Source organism: Notamacropus eugenii, chromosome 7, assembly GCF_028372415.1.
Source record: "Notamacropus eugenii isolate mMacEug1 chromosome 7, mMacEug1.pri_v2, whole genome shotgun sequence".
NCBI lineage: Eukaryota > Metazoa > Chordata > Mammalia > Diprotodontia > Macropodidae > Notamacropus > Notamacropus eugenii.
Window position 1 is genome coordinate 154,105,425 of NC_092878.1, and position 17,085 is coordinate 154,122,509.

The following is a 17,085-nucleotide window of genomic DNA, read 5'->3' on the forward strand; positions in this document are numbered from 1 at the left end:
AATATAGTTTGGGGGCAGGTTGTAAAGTGTTTAAAAGATACACAAAGAAGTTAATATTTTGTTCTTGAAGCAATAGAGAGCCATTGGAGTTGAATAAGTGAAGGAGTCACATGGTCAGATCTATACTTAAAAATTAGATAGTAGGGTGAAGAATGGACTGAAGTGGGGAAAGACTTAAGGCAAGGAAAACTCAGTTAGGAAGCTATTACAGTCCTCTAGGTGAAAGGTGATAGGAACATAAGCTAAAATTATAGCTGTATAAGTAGAGAAAGGGAGTCAGATGTGAAAGATAGAGGTAGAAAGGGCATAATCAGAAACTGGTATAATATTTGGTGTGGGAGAGAATGAACAGATACGTATAAGGACAATATTATGAACCTGGGCAACTGAAAAGATGGCGGTGCCTCTGAGAGAAAATAGTTAAGAAAAGGAGAAGTTTGTTTTTTGTTTTTGTTTTTGTTTGGAGGAAGATTAATCAGTTCACCTTTAGACGTGTTGAGTTTATGGGTCACCCTATTTGAAATGTTCAATAGAAAATTAGAATTGAACCTCAGGGGCAAGAATGGAGCTGGAATTATGGTTGTGGGACTTATTTACATAGAGTTGATAATTAAATCCATGGGAAGTAATGAGTTTATCAATAGAAGGTAATGGGAGAGAAATAACCTGCCCCACCATAAAAAGCAAATGGGCATGGCCTCACAAATAAGTAGTACTATCATCAAGACAATGCTTAAGGCAGGTAATTCTTATGCCTGTATAGTATGGAGTAAAAAAGGAGAGAAGAAGAAAGAGAAAAGAAGAGAAGAAAAGAGAGGAGAAAAGAGGAAAGAGAAAGAATGCCGTAGCAGTGGAGAGCTAGAGTTTTGTCTTAGAAACATTGTGAAGAAAATTAATAGAAATTGATGATAGATTTGATAAAAAGGAAACAAATTGAAACTTGATCTTGGGGATTTGGCAGATAGCAGCATTCTGTTAATGGTATTTAGACTAGGAAGAGTTGATACTTAAGAGAAAAGTAATCATTTGGTTTGTTTTAAGACTTGATTTTAGGTTTAGTCAGTGAGGCATCCAGTTGGATGTGTCCTGTAGATAGAAACTAATGGAATTTAGAAGGTAAAAAAATCAATTTCCCTCTACTTCCAAGGAAGTGGTAATATGAGGTGACTAAATGAGTTATTTAAAGGGATATAAATAAAACAAGGTAAATTCATTCAGGGGTACAGTTGATAAATAGGGAGAACAGGAGCTGGAAAATGAGCCTCCACGGAAAACCATCTAGAGTGCTCTGGAAACCAAGGCTGCAGGAGTACTACAGTATTGAAGGAAACAGAAGAGTCTAAGAGAATAGAATCAAAGATTTAGAAATAAAAAGCACCTTAAAGATCATCTATTGGAATGTTCTCTTTTTAGAGGAGAAGAACCTAAGGCCTTAAGAGATAGAAATAATTTTTATATGGTAGAAAAATCATATCTAGTTGGGGATATACAGATCTAGGTACCACGTTTTAAGAGGGACCCCCCCAAAACAGGAACATATTCAGAGCATGCCGAAGTGAGAAACATTTGAAGTAATTGGGAATATTTAGCCAAGTGGAGAAAATTATATCCATCTTCAGATATTTGTTGAAGAGTATTAAAGTTGTTCTGTATTTCTCCAGAGGATAGGGCTACAAGTAACAATTTGAAGTTATAGTGATTCAGATTGAGATTAAATTAAGGGAAGAACTCCCTTCCAATTAAATGGAACCATTTGAAAGTGGAATCATTGGTCCCTAATGAACTATCAGTGAAAGTGTTGAAGCATAGGGTAGATGACAATCTGACAATCTGGCACTCATCCACTGGGTGGAAACTGGGACTAGATGACCCCTGAGATTTCTTCCTAGTCTAAATACCTAGTCAGATTATGAATTGGTGTGAGGATGGGAAGGGGGAGGAAAGTGAGATTTAATTGATTTATTTGGAAAAAAAAACACAGGCCAAAATAAGAGAAAGTACTTTTTAAAAATGAGATTATTTGACTCAGCATAAGGGGGTATGATGTCATTGTAGGCAAAGCTTGGAGTTGGCAGATTGAGTTGAATGGGATAGGAAGTAGAGGTGATAGGGGAATTAATTTTGAAAGCAAGGTCCCATATCTTTCTCTGTAGATTAGGTGCCCACACCACTGCCAGAATTTTCCTCATCCCATAGTCTCATAACCAACAAGAAAGGGTGGGGAGAAACAGATAGCAAGACACGTAACCTGCAGAACTATGTCTCACCACTGCTACCTTTGCCCACTGCCCTTACCACCCTGCCCAATATGCAGAGTGACCAAGAATATGAGAGTCTATGAGCATTCCATTATATGTGCTATACTATCTATTCATACCCTTATGGAACAAATTTCCACCGCCTGTTAGTCTCCCTATCCTACATAACTTAATCAATGTCTACCTTAGTAACCTACTTCCAATCTTCCTTTCTTCTCAGCTGTAACAGATAAAATTAAGGTAAACTGTGGCACAGAGTTCCTAGCATGATCAATTCATTAGTAAAGTGTAAATTTACCAATGAATAGAATCTCAGCTTGTTCAGCAAATGTTAAGAAGCCAAATGAAAGGGACATCTCTCTTTTATATATTTGGGGAATACAGAGAACAGGTCCTCATAGGTGGGCAACAAGTCAGGGTTAATTTAAAAAGATATACAGGTTAGTGTAGCTCCTGCCTCCTGGTCATTCTCCTTTTCTCAAAGGATCTCAATATGTATCTCTTTGTTTTCCATTTTTCCCAAACTCTTGACCTTATGCTAGTGGATTTCAACATACATGTTGATGTTCCCTGCAATACCTTAAGCTCTAAATTCCTCTTTACCAATGGTGTCAAATTCAAATACAGCCAGGAAATAAATCATACAGGATTCCCTGATTTTCTTTTTAGTCACTGAATTAGTCACTTAACATCTGTTTGCCCTAACCTACTAGGAATAAAATGGCAAATCACTCCATTATCTTTGCCAAGAAATCGAAAAAAGGGATCAGGAAGAAACTAGCATGGCTAAAAGACTGAACAACAAGGAAGTATATTGATGTTAAAAACAAATTAACATTATCTGTTTTATTTATTTGTTTGTTTTATTTATTTTGTTAAATATTTCCCAATTACATTTTAATCTGATTCTGTTGTGGACTGCAATGTTGCCCCCATACATGGGACACCTCTGCTCTACGTGCCCTAAGCTACACAAGAATGTTAACGAACTGGATATAGACATTACTCACAAATATTCCTGATCAAAAACTCTGATATTTTGATATTTCTGTATCCCAGGAGTCAACAACCTGTGACCAGGTCATAATCTGCCAACACTTAGCTATTTGACCAGACCTTTTATCATTCCACCTCTTCCTATGTCTGAATCTTCCTAAACCTATTTATCTTCATCAGGACTTCAACTCTACTTTTTTCTTTTTTTATCTTTTAATTCATTTATTTAAATTTTAACATTCATTTTCACAAAATTTTGGGTTCCAAATTTTCTCCTCATTTGTCCCCTCCCCTACCCCAAAACACCGAGCATTCTGATTGCCCCTATCACCAATCTGCCCTCTCTTCTATCATCCCTCCTTTCCCCTGTCCCCATCTTCTCTTTTGTCCTGTAGGGTCAGATAACTTTCTATACCCCATTACCCCATAACCTGTATTTCTTATTTCCTAGTGGCAAGAACATTACTCGACAGTTGTTCCTAACACTTTGAGTTCCAACTTCTCTTCATCCCTCCCTCCCCACCCATTCCCTTTGGGAAGGCAAGCAATTTAATATAGGGCATATCTGTGTAGTTTTGCAAATGATTTCCGTAATAGTCGTGTTGTGTAAGACTAACTGTATTTCCCTCCATCCTATCCTGCCCCCCATTGCTTCTATTCTCTCTTTTGATCCTGTCCCTCACCAAGAGTGTTGACCTCAAATTGCTCCCTCCTCCCATTGCCCTCCCCTCCATCATCCCCCCGACCCTGCTTATCCCCTTCTCTCCCACTTTCCTGTATTGTAAGATAGATTTTCATACCAAAATAAGTCTGCATTTTATTCCTTCCTTTAGTCGAATGTGATGAGAGTAAACTTCATGTTTTTCTCTCACCTCCCCTCTTTTTCCCTCCACTGAAAAGTCTTTTGGTTGCCTCTTTTATGAGAGATAATTTGCCCCATTCCATTTCTCCCTTTCTCATCTCAATATATTTCTTTCTCACCACTTAAATTCATTTTTTAAGATATGATCCCATCCTATTCAATTCACTCTGTGCTCTGTGTGTGTGTGTGTGTGTGTGTGTGCAATCCCACCCACTACCCACATAGGGTAGTTTCAAGAGTTACAAATGTAGGAATGTAAACAGTTCAACTTTAGTAAGTCCCTTATGACTTCTGTTTGCTGTTTACCTTTTCATGCTTCTCTTCATTCTTGTATTTGAAAGTCAAATTTTCTTTTCAGCTCTGGTCTTTTCATCAAGAATGCTGGAAAGTTCTCTATTTCATTGAAAGACCAATTTTTCCCATGAAGTATTGTACTCAGTTTTGCTGGGTAGGTGATTCTTGGTTTTAGTCCTAGTTCCTTTGACTTCTGGAATATCCTATTCCATGCCCTTCGATCCCTTAATGTAGAAGCTGCTAGATCTTGTGTTATCCTGATTGTATTTCCACAATACTTGAATTGTTTCTTTCTATCTGCTTGCAATATTTTCTCCTTGACCTGCGAACTCTGGAATTTGGCCACAACGTTCCTAGGAGTTTCTCTTTTTTTATCTCTTTCAGGTGATGATCTGTAGATTCCTTGAATACTTATTTTGCCCTCTGGTTCTAGAATCTCAGGACAGTTTTCCTTGATAATTTCATGAAAGATGATGTCTAGGCTCTTTTTTTGATCATGGCTGTCAGGTAGGCCCATAATTTTTAAATTGTCTCTCCTGGATCTATTTTCCAGGTCAGTTGTTTTTCCAATGAGATATTTCACATTATCTTCCATTTTTTCCATTCTTCTCGCTTTGTTCTGTGATTTCTTGCTTTCTTATAAAGTCATTAGCCTCCATCTGTTCCATTCTAATTTTGAAAGAACTATTTTCTTCAGTGAGCTTTTGAACCTCCTTTTCCATTTGGCTAATTCTGCTTTTTAAAGCATTCTTTTCCTCATTGGCTTTTTGGACCTCTTTCACCATTTGAGTTAGTCTATTTTTAAAGGTATTATTTTCTTCAACATTTTTTTGGCAGGGGGAATATCTTTGACTCACTTTTCATGATTTTCTTGCATTTCTCTCATTTCTCTTCCCAATTTTTCCTCTACCTCTCTTGGTTTTCAAAATCCTTTTTGAGACCTTCCACTAGGTACCATTGCATATTTATTTTAGAGGTTTTGGATGCAGAAGCCTTCACTTTTATGTCTTCCTCTGATTGTATGCATATCCTCATCTGAAAGGATGGACGAAAATACCTGTTCACCAAGAAAGTTACTTGTCATCTTATTTTTTCTGCTTTTTGGGGCATTTTCCCAGCCAGTTACTTGACTTTTAAATCCTTTGTCAGGAGGAGGGTATACTCTAGGGACCTGTAAGTTCTAGTTCCTCCAGGGTAGCACAATTAGTGGAGAGTTTACTGCTCTCTTGGCATACGCTCTGTTCTGGGAGCAACCACAAATTTTTCTGCCCGGGAACTGTGAGTAGAATTCCCTTTCCAGATCCTCCACTAGCTCCACCAGTCAGTGCTCTTTCTCACCTCAGAACTGCCACTCAGGGCTGAGATTCAGATCAGTGGCTCAATTCCCCCAGGGTCTTTAGGTCAAAGGCTTCAAAAATGAATACTGTGCCACAGTGACTTCCCCACCCTGGGCCCAGGCCTGTGGCCAGATCCTGCTCCCTTCTCACCCAGATGAAAGAGCTTTCTCACTGATCTTTGAGGCTGTTTTTGGCATTTGTGGGTTGAGTAATCTGGGAACTGCAGCTGCTGCAGGTGACACCCTATCTGAGTCGAGTAGCATGGCCAAGGCGGGGCTGCACTCTGACCTGAGCCTAGTGCAGCAGCCCTTTACTGTTGGCTTTCCAGGCTGTCTTGGGCTGGAAATTTCTTTCACTGTGTCATTTTGTTGCTTCTGCTGCTCTAGAATTTGTTTAGAGTTATTTTTTACGCATATTTTATGAGCTGTGGAGGGAGAATTTCTACAGATCCATCCTTCTACTCTGCCATCTTGGAACAAGTCACTCCTTTTCCTTCTTAAGTTTTTTCATGCTCTCCCCAGCAACCATAGGTTTAGTTGTATCTGTGCAGGTGACACTCATACCTATATTTCTAGTTTTAGTTTTTCTTCTGCTGCATTCCTGAATTACAGAATCATAGAATTTGAGAGCTGAAATGGAAGTTAGCAGCCATGTAGGACAAGGGTCAGAAAACCTCACGGCTTATAGGTCATATCTGTCCCACCACCTGGTTTTGTATGGCACAAAAGCTAAGAATATTTTTTCAATGTATGAAAATACCAAAAAACTATTCTTAGCTAGCAGAGTACAAAAAACAGGCATCATCTAAATTTGACCAGTGGGCCATAGGATTTTTGCCAAGCCCTGACCTAGAGCTTCTGATAGCAGGAAGCAATCTCCACTAAAATATCACCAGTGAGTGATTGTTACACTCTTGTGTAACCTTTTCTTGAATATATTTAAGGTGGAGGAACTCACTACTTATCAAAGAAGCACAATCTATTTTTGTACAGGTCTGTTAGCATTTTTATTCTGGCATAAAATCTAAATTTCCCCCCTTGTAATTTATACTCATTGCTCCTTATTCTGCATTCCAGAGACAAATGGAACAAATCTAATTATTCTTCCACAGACCAGCCCTTTATATACTTGAACACAGTTATAATGTCCCTGAATATTCTTTTCTTCACCCACGTCTTCATATGATATGGACCCCCAGGCCTTTTACCAACTTTTTTGCCCTCCTCCAGATCTTATTTATCTCCTTAGTCTGTTGGTTTTTTTCTAAGTTCTCATTCTTCTTGAACTCTCTGGTCCACTTGACGTTGTTGGGTTCTTCTTAAGTTAGAATTGAATGTTGTACTGCAGATGAGTCCTGTTAAAGGTCAAGTACAGTGAGACTGACCCTCCTTTGGAGAACATACATTTCAAAGTTTTTTGTCTCATTTGATATTAATACCAAGTAGATGGTTGAAAAAAGGCCTCTATCATTAAATCTTTCAAGGAATAGACAATGGACGTTGACAGCTGAAAAATCTAAGGGATTTTTTAAAAATCGCTTTAAAACTTTAACAGAATTTTTCACACACATTTAATGCTGAATTTGAGTAACATTTTATTGCTTGTTGGGCCAGAGCAGAAGAGGAGACACCCAGAGGCAATGACCCAGATGAACATAAGGACTTTAGCAGAAATGGATAATGTACAAGTGAAATCATTGATTTGGGAACAGTTTTATACAGTTTTAAAGTTAAAAGCGTAAGTAACATGACATCTGAATAGGGCTCTAGCTCAAGAAGCAAAATAGAAGGAAAATAAAAGCAGGTGTTGGTGGAAGAAGGAAATCAAATGATCCAGACACAGTTATGAAATGATTATGGAGAAAGTGATAAAAAAGAGAATCATAGCACAAAAACATCATAGAAGATTACTTTTATGGAGCCAAGTCAAAGAATGGGCAGTGAGTAGGGGGTTGGGTTTGGGGCAGAAAGTCACAACTGACAAAAAAGAACAGAAAGGGTTGAAGACAGTTTTCTAAAGGCTGGACTTAGAATTAACAAGTCCCTACTACAGAAACAGCAACCCCAAAGTGTGTGAAAACATTTTTTCACATGCAAAATAATGTCATTTTTCCCATAAGAGTTCCATATGTTATCCCAGTAAGGCAGTCATTGAAAATAGAAGCAAACACATTTATTTCAGAACCAGAACTGTGAGGAAAGAGAAGTTATGGAAAGTAGTATTCATTCAATGGTAATAGGTTTTTTAAAAAATTGAAACAGTTACTTAAGCACAACTTCAGAATTGACATCATAAATTGGCCAGAAGAGTTTTCTTTGAACTATCATGATGGAATTTCCCAGTTGGTAAAGAATTCATCAACTTTCTGCAAGAATATCTTATACCTTAGAAGAATATTAATATTCTTAGTATTCTTCACTATAGAACATTTGTGATGATACTATTACCACATCCTTTTAATGTTACTGTAATAATTTAAAATTAATTTAGCATTACTAACATTTTCTGGAAAAAAGTATCCAATTCAATTAATGTAATTTTATTTTGCCTCGTAGATTGCTAACAGATGGAACTGATTGGACCAAATACCCATTTTTTTAGTCTTGGTCTTATGCAGCATGGTATAGCATCTCTAAAGTCAGAGGATTCCAATTGGATTTGGTTCCAATTGCAACTTCAGATTCTGGCTACCTATATGACCTCAAGGAAATCAATTAATTTCTGTAAGCCTCAATTATTTTAAGCCAACAGGCATTTGTTAAGCATTTACTATGTGCCAGGCACTTTCCAAAGTGTTAGGAATACAAATACAAGCAGAAAGATAGTCCCCGACCTTACATTCTAATGGGAGAAGGCTATACCTACAAGGAAACTAAAGAGTTGAGAGGGAGAGAGGAATAGAAATGGTGGAAGGAACCCAGAGAGGAATGCAGGCTCAGATGGTCAAACTACTTCTTCCTAAAAAATGCAGGTTCTGAAAGGAACCAATCAGGGCCCCTGGGATGGAAGATACTTCCATCCAGATGATCAGGGGAAGAGGGAATTTCTAGTGGAAGGGGGCTGCTATGGTGTATTGGAGAAAGTTTTAAGAATCAGGAGTGGATCCCTGAAATGAAGGGATTGGATCCCATCGCCAGTAGAATGCCTCCCAGATCTATAATGATGGTCTCTAACTCTGCAACATTTGTCTCTGGCGTCCTATACAGAGGCTCCATCCAGATGCTAGCTGTCTTTCTCTAATCTCTTATCTTTAGTTTATGGTACCTATCACATCTTTAGCACTTAATAAAATTTCTTTCCTTCCTTCCTTCCTTCCTTCCTTCCTTCCTTCCTTCCTTCCTTCCTTCCTTCCTTCCTTCCTTCCTTCCTTCCTTCCTTCCTTCCTTCCTTCCCTTCCCTTCCCTTCCCTTCCCTTCCCTTCCTTTCCCTTCCCTTCCCTTCCCTTCCCTTCCTCTCTCTCTTCCATTTCATGGAAATGGGTTGAATCTGAATATTGGTTATCCCTTGTTCTTGCTTTATTGCCAGTACACCTCCTTTTCTAGTCATGTATTTCTTTGATGACTTCCTTTATACCCTTCTGTACAGTTTGTTGCTGGTGATTATGTTGTAGCTTACTGACATCAATCATGAATCTTTCCATTGCCCTTTGGGTAATATTCAAATTTTGATACATTGGAGACTGTATTTTATGATTCTCTATAATATGACACCACTAAGAATTCTAATCCTCTGATAGCCCAGTGTGGCTGCTGGCATCAGCCCAATCTCTGTCTCTTGTCCTTACACAATCCTCAAATTGATATTGGCTCCAACTGCATCTCTCTTCTTCTGCTGAGCTTGCAGGTGAACAGTCCCTGTCTCTGCTGCCTGCCCTTATTCTCCTGGGGAGTGGTTTATTAGGGTCTGGATCTATTCCCTGTAGTGACGCTGTAGACTGGGGCCAACAATACAATGGCTGTAGATCCCATTTACCAGAATTCTCACTGTCTTCCATCCCTAGGGCACTGCTCCAAGTACCCTGATGGCATCTGGCCCAGCTTTTTGTGCAGAACTGATCTGAATGGCAAATTTTAATGTGATCTTTGACAATTCCCTTGTTTAGATCCCCTATAACTATTGTTTCATTTTAACTGCATTATTCCCAAAGTTGGGAAGCATGCGAGCAGTTAAAGGAATTGCTTCTTTACTTTAAAAAATAAGTCAAAACTATATGAGATGTGTATATGTGTGCATCCGTATTCATGATAGACCTTGTTGGTTTGATAGCAACTTTAAGAAAAGATAAAGATGCAAATATTTCTCAAACCTGTACCAGTCTTGGGTCATGGTATTGAGTGTGACCTTGACCTTCAGCTTGTTATCAAAGAAGGTCTCCATTGATTGTTTCTTAGATCTCTTTAGAACATGGATATGAATTGATTTTGATTTGTTTAATTTGTCAAAAGGTAGTCTTTATTTTGAGATGTTAGAGGCTCTCACAATGAGCGCATTCTGGGATCTCTTCTTCCCCCACTGAGAGCAATGGACAGCTAGACTAAATATAGCCTTTTAATGTTTGCAGAAGGCTTTGTCTATGCCATCTCGTATGATCCTCACATCAGCTATGGGAGTAGCTGATATTATTATCTGTATTTTATAGATGTGGAAACTGAGACTGGAAAAAGTTAAATGACTTGACCAAGGTCACATAGCAAATAAGTTTCTGAGGCAGGATTTGAACTCAGGTATTCCTCACTGCAGGTTGAGTGCTCTATTCACAGTGTTACTGATTGCCTAACTGGTAGAAAGAAGACTAATATGAAAACTTAAGACCAAACCTTGTAACTCCTGCATTTGCTTCCTAGGGCCTGTGTTACTTTGGCAAGTCTCTTCCTATTTCTAGGCCTGTTTTCTCCTCATTCAAATGAGTTAGTTGGACCAGATTATCATTAAAGTCTCTTCCGGCTCTAAGGCCAGCAAACTACAGTAAAATGAGTAGATTCTACTGAAAGGAGCCAATTATGGCTAAAATTGTTTCATGATGTGTCAAGGTTGCCTGCTGTAAATAGTAATGTCAATATGGGCGCAGGGCTGGAAACTCGAATGCCATTTTTCTCCAAAATGTTTGACATTTCACATTAGTAGTCGTATAAAAGGAAAATTGTATGGTATGAGGAAAATATGTTACTTGGGGAGTCTTGGTGGAGAAAAGGCAAAGCTTGGAAGAAAAATTTTCCTTTTCATTTCCTAAACTGTCTCATTCACAGAAAGGGGATTCTCATCTCTTCCCAATCAGAATCCTTCCTTATTTATGAAGAGATGGAAAGGCTAACCCAAACCAAAGATACTATAGAGAACAGAAAGTGCCCTCTTTCTGAAGTCATATTTTCCCTGATTCCATTCATACAGGCACAATGCTATGATGACATTTCCAGTGTGTTTCCTTTGGATATCATAGATGACAGCTCTTCCAGGCAGAGCTATTTTTAGAACTGGAATCTCATGTATGAATTTCTCACTTCTACGTAAGGTACAACCATGTGCCACATTCTGAAGCCTGAAAAGACTTGAGGGTCAAATGTAAAATTATTTGTAGGTACAATTTCTTGCTATTAGATGTAGCTGGAGGTGGGAGTCATTACATATTGTTGAACCACTGTGATTCCTCAGTGAAGCAAGAATTCCCATCTAATAAGCTAACAGGTAGGTTCAGGTCAAGATGAATTATAATGTAGCTTTTAAATCTGAGTGGTCATATTCAGGTCTCATAACTATATTTGGAGTGGGCGTTTCCATATATTTTTCAGAGCTGGGGAAGGTGTTTGAGTGGGGTTTGAAAGTCTGCCACTTCAAATCTTGTGGATTTGGTTGGGGCTGGGTCTACATTCATTTTGGCCAAGACATAATTTTAAAAACAAATTTTCCTCAACATTACTAAAACCCCAAAGGTGGAAGGGAAAATGCCCATTTATTAGTGTCACTACACATTGATTCAAGTGACTTCCAGAGTCAGTAGAGTATTAAACGTGGCTCAAATAAGGCATGAGTCAGAATGGATTTTTATATATGGCATCTTTAGGAAGTCAAGCTGGTTTATAATTATATTTCCATATTAAAATATTTCACATGTGGATAAATACAGCTTAAGTTTTGATACTAACTGTAATCAATCAGTCAATAATCCTTTTATTAAAAAGCCTGGCTTGTATCTGACACCACACTAGATAGAACATTGCAGAATTTTCCCCTAATTAAGAATTTAAACTATATACTTACTTTTTCATTTAACTTTATCTACTAAATATTATGAGATATTTATACATAAGCATAATTAAAATAAATATTGTATCAACATATAAAGCCTAACAACATATACTTTGTTATTGTTCTTAAATTTGTAAATAGCTAAGGAGAACAAGCATAAAGAAAGATCCAGTTTCTATCTATCTATCTATCTATCTATCTATCTATCTATCTATCTATCTATCTATCTATCTATCTATCTATCTATCTATCTATCTATCTGTCTGTCTGTCTGTCTGTCTGTCTGTCTGTCTGTCTGTCTGTCTGTCTGTTTGTCTGTCTGTCTGTCTATCTATCTATCCATCTATTTATCTCTCTATTCTCCCTATTTCTCCTAGGTAGGAAAGAGAAGAGACAATTTATGTGCTTTCTCACACTCTGATCAGCATGAGAACTTTGATCTGCTCAGTTTCTGCCCTGGACTGGGTCAAACCCCCTTAGGCAACCTGGTAGCTTCCTGTTCCTGAGAGCTCACGATATTAATGCTGAGCTTAGTGTAGACACCTGATTTGGCTTAGTCCTCTACAGCTCAGAATTCCTGTTCTCAAGAGATTCACCAGTCACAGCTTTGCTGACAGCAGGTGTGCACTACCACATTTGACCTGAGATAATATTTTTAAGAACTTTGTAAACCTTAAAACACCATATAAGTGCTATAATAGTAATTATTGTTAGTATTATATTTCAGTGCTTTGATGTACCAGAATCTCTCCTTCTTCCTTCCTGTCAGATGATTCTTTTGAAGAAATATTTCTGTTTAGATGGCAGAAGTTATAGGCACATAAAATAATATGAACTATAGTGTACACCGAATTGCTACTTAGTTAAGCATTACTGAGCAAGATTACTATAGCGATGACTAATTTTTCAAATCATTGCCATCCATCTACATTTTCATGCTACCCTTAAAGTAGAAATTTTCAATATATATTGGGGCATCTGTGAACAAACCTTTAGTAACCTGTGAAAAGGTAGAACTTTTTTAAAAATGTTTTTTGAAAGAAAACATTAGAAGCCATTATGGGTCAATTCGAATGCTTGATTATTTTAAAATTTTTCAATAGGTCCTGAGTGGGAGGGTTTTGATGATCTCAGTGCCAGTTATGACCACTTTGAGCAGCAGCTGAATGAGACGATGAGGCGGCGAAGGCATGCGGGGGATGATGATCACAACATTGAAGTGCTCTTAGGCGTGGATGATTCTGTAGTCCGCTTCCATGGCAAAGAACATGTCCAAAACTACCTCCTCACCCTCATGAACATCGTGAGTATCCATACCTTTCCAAGGTCATTCTAGATTTTGAACCTGGTCCTCTCACTATCTTTGACTGTGCTGTGCTGTGACTGTTGCTGACTCTGTGTGAATTCTTGCCTTTCATTGAAATCTGACAATTTGAAGCCTAGACATCGCAAAAATAAAATGAGGTAAGAGACAAGAGAGTTCTTAATACCTTTACCAGAAGCAAGGGTTTGAAGATAGGAGATGGCATTTCTTCAGTGACATAGAAGGCAATGTCTGAATTCAAAAGGAGGTATCTTGAATCAGGGAAGGAAATGGAATTTATATTTCATTCTGGTGAAGAGCCCTAACCTACTCAATTTTTGTCTGTCTGCCATGAATGTTAGCTTACATGATAAAATAATTTTTCCTACCCAAATATTTGCTTACAAAGTTGATAAAAAGTAAAATATTTGTCTGATGATAACAAGAAAGCATTTATAATTTGATTTAATGTTTTAAAAGTTTTTTGCACATGTCTCACAAAATCCTGGGAGGCAGGTGCTCTTACTACCCCCATTTAACAGATAAGGAAACTGAGGCTCAGAAAGGCTAACCTCAGGTTATGCTTAGGATCATACAGATAGCTGGTACATATCTAAGTTAGGGTTTGAACCAGTTTCCAGTGATTAATTTCTAAGTCTAATGGTTTTTTTCTCAACCTTCCTCCTTCCTGGCTTCTATGAAGCTTCTGACAGTCAAGCATTCTCTATTCCCAGCTGAGGGTCCCCAAGGAGTGCATGAATAGATTTTAGGAGTCCGTGAATTCAGATGGGAAAAAAACTTCATCTTAATTTTCACTGACTTTTGCCTTCCACTGTAATCTTTTTTTATTTATTCTCTTGAGAACATTATTTTGAAAAGGGGTCCATGAACTTCACAAGACTACGAAAAAGGATCTAAGACAAAAAAATAAAGTTAGGGACTCCTGTTCCAGATAGATGCTGTCTTCTCTCCAGGATGTGGTGACATTGATTTCTGTTGGTTCTTCTTCAAGTTATATGGCTCCTCTTTGGCTTCTTATACATATCTCACCTCCTAACTGGGTGTACTCCAGGGCTGCATCCTGGGACCACTGTATTCTCTCTCTCTACATCTTCCCTCTTGGTCATCCCATGGATTCACTTATCTTCTCTATACAAATGATTCTTATATCTCTGTATCTAGCACATGTCTTGTCTGCGCTCTTGTCCCCCATCATTTTTGGAGGGGAGGGTATATTTCAGACTGGACATCCCATATAGCTCCAACTCATCATGTTCAAAAGAGAACTCATTGGATTCTCCCGGGTTTTTCCCAGTTTTATCTTTTTTATCCTTTCAGTCTTTTCAAGTTCACAATCTCAAAATCATTCATAAGGCATCCTGAATGTAGAGCACTGAAATTGGAGCTGGGAAGACCTTTTTTGAAACCTATTTTGGGCATTAGCTATGTGACCCTTGGTAAGTCCCTTAACCTCTATGAGACTCTGTTTCCTTTGTTTTATAATAAGATGACTGGGTTCAATATTCTCTAAGGTCTCTTCTAGCTCTAAATATATGATCCAGTGACTCTTGTTCTGTCTTAGCCCATGGGACCATATCCAATTAGTCACTGTCTTGTTGATTGTACCTTCACATCATTTCTTGTCTTTCTTCTCTTTATTGACATGGCTAACATTCTAAGTACAGACCTCATCATCTCACACATGGACTGTTTTAATAGCCAGCTACTTGATGTGCTTCTCTCAAGGAGCTCTCCCCTTTCAAATCCAGCCTCCAGATGTCCAAAGTGAAACACCTAAAAACCAAACCTGATTATGTCATTCCCTGCCTTAAAAGCTCTGCTGCCTTTCTATTGCCTCTAAGTTAAAATACAAACTCTTCCCTTTAGCATTTGAAGTCCTTTACTATCTGCCTCTGGCCTGTTTTTCCAAGCTTATCCTATATCACTTCCCTTCTTATTTTCTAAGTTTCTAGCCAAAATATCATATTTGCTGTTGTTTGTCTATTCCCCATCTCCATGCCTTTGGCCAGGCTGCTCTCCATGCCAGCAATGTATATCCCTAGCTCTCTTCAAAGCTCAACACCTCCTAAATGAAACCTTTCCTAATTCCCTCCTGTGGTAGGAATTGTACCTTTTTTTACATAGGCAATAAGTGAGGTACCTGGGCATCGTCACTGAAGAGAAATGCCTATTTCCCTCAAATTCCTATTTGCATATGGCTATGCAAATGTGTCTTCTACAGGTGAGATCACATCCAAGCCTCCACTACAATGGGAGCTTCTTCCTCATCCTTTCCCATTTACCCCTTTTATTCTCCATTCCCTTTCTTGGACAACTTTACTCAGTTCCTTATGTCTTGGTTGGTGTCTATAGATTGTGCTGCCCTATCAAAAGCACAGGGCCATTTGCCCCTGTTGCTGCTTGAAGTATGAAGAGACTTAGTCTAGAGGGGGAAACTGTGTAGAGGCTGTGTGTGTGTGCGTGTGTGTGCGTGCGTGTGTGCGGTGTGTGTGTTAGTCCTTCATTGCTGAAAAAGACCATGCCATCAGAGAAATGATGACATGACTTGCACTTGACTTTGTTTTGAATGAGGGAGGGCTGTGCAGGTCACCAGCCTCACTTCTGCTCCAGAGTCATCTGAATCCAGTGACCAGATATTCATCAAGATGACTGGAGATGACCCAGGATGAGGCAATTGGGGTTAAGTGACTTGCCCAAGGTCACACAGCTAGTGAGTGTCGTGTCTGAGGTGAGATTTGAACTCAGGTCCTTTGACTCCTGCACTGGTTCTCTATCCCTGGCACCACCTAACTGCCTCAGCTGTGTAGAGGTTATATCTTAGTTTAACACCTTTCTCAATTCCTGACTTCACTTCATTGTTTGCCATGGCAACTGTGGAGGGAGAAAAAAGTTGAGTTTTATAATACCTGAATTTTAATAGTTGTATACTTTTTTCTTATTAGTAAAGTTGTTTTTTTTATTATTATCTTTTGTGGTCTATGAGTACCTCATTGCATTTTAAACCCAACGCCTGACCGATAGGCTAGCCAGGAGTACCCCTAAGTATTACGTGTCCCCTCCATAATTTCTTTGTATTCTCTTTGTTTACACTTTGCATTTATTTGCATTATGCCCCTTGGAATTCACTTATCCAAATTGGGCCAAGACTGTCCTCTTGCGTTCTCAGAAAGTAACTGTTACTACTCTTAGGGTTCTAGTGGGTAACCCTATAGGTGGCTGTCCTCCGAAACTCTAGCTCACAAGCCTCCACTGGTGTGCTTTCCCTCACATTTATCCAGGAGAATTAGCTCCTTAGCAAAAGGATTTACTTAAATGGCACTGTAAGAATTGTTTTCCCCCAGCACCAAGGCAAACTTTTCCACAAATGTAATGAGAATCCAGCAGGCGAAAGAGGGAAAATGAAACTAGATCTAAAAAACAATAGTAGTTTAGCACACCTATAGAGGATACACATGGCCAAGACAATCCTGAAGACAAAGCAGAGCTACTCAATTCTGATTTGTCTTCTCTTTGATAAGACAAATAACCTTTGGAATGGAAATGATAGGATAAAAATGATTCATAGGGCGCTGATGCCCAGAGTAAGTTAAGGAGATAGTAAGGGAGCCCATAGCTATCTTTGATTAATTCAATTTATTTGGCCTCAAAAGACTATGTGTCCTTAGGTAGGGGATTACTGAGCCATAGTCAGTGTTGTGTCAAATATCTTGGAAAACAGGAAAGTACTTCTATAAAACTTGTTGTTATTTAGTTGTGTCCAACTCTCCATGA

At 38.5% G+C, this 17,085-nt stretch overlaps 1 protein-coding gene across 2 annotated transcripts in view; it reads left to right on the forward strand.

The window, feature by feature from the left end:
* Window positions 1-17,085, forward strand: part of ADAMTS3 (ADAM metallopeptidase with thrombospondin type 1 motif 3) — a 294,819-nt gene that overhangs the window by 197,093 nt on the left and 80,641 nt on the right. For both annotated transcript variants that reach the window (XM_072624390.1, XM_072624391.1), the window contains one exon: window positions 13,094-13,293. In XM_072624390.1, the coding sequence (XP_072480491.1) occupies window positions 13,094-13,293 (200 nt within the window). The remainder of the gene's footprint in view (window positions 1-13,093; window positions 13,294-17,085) is intronic.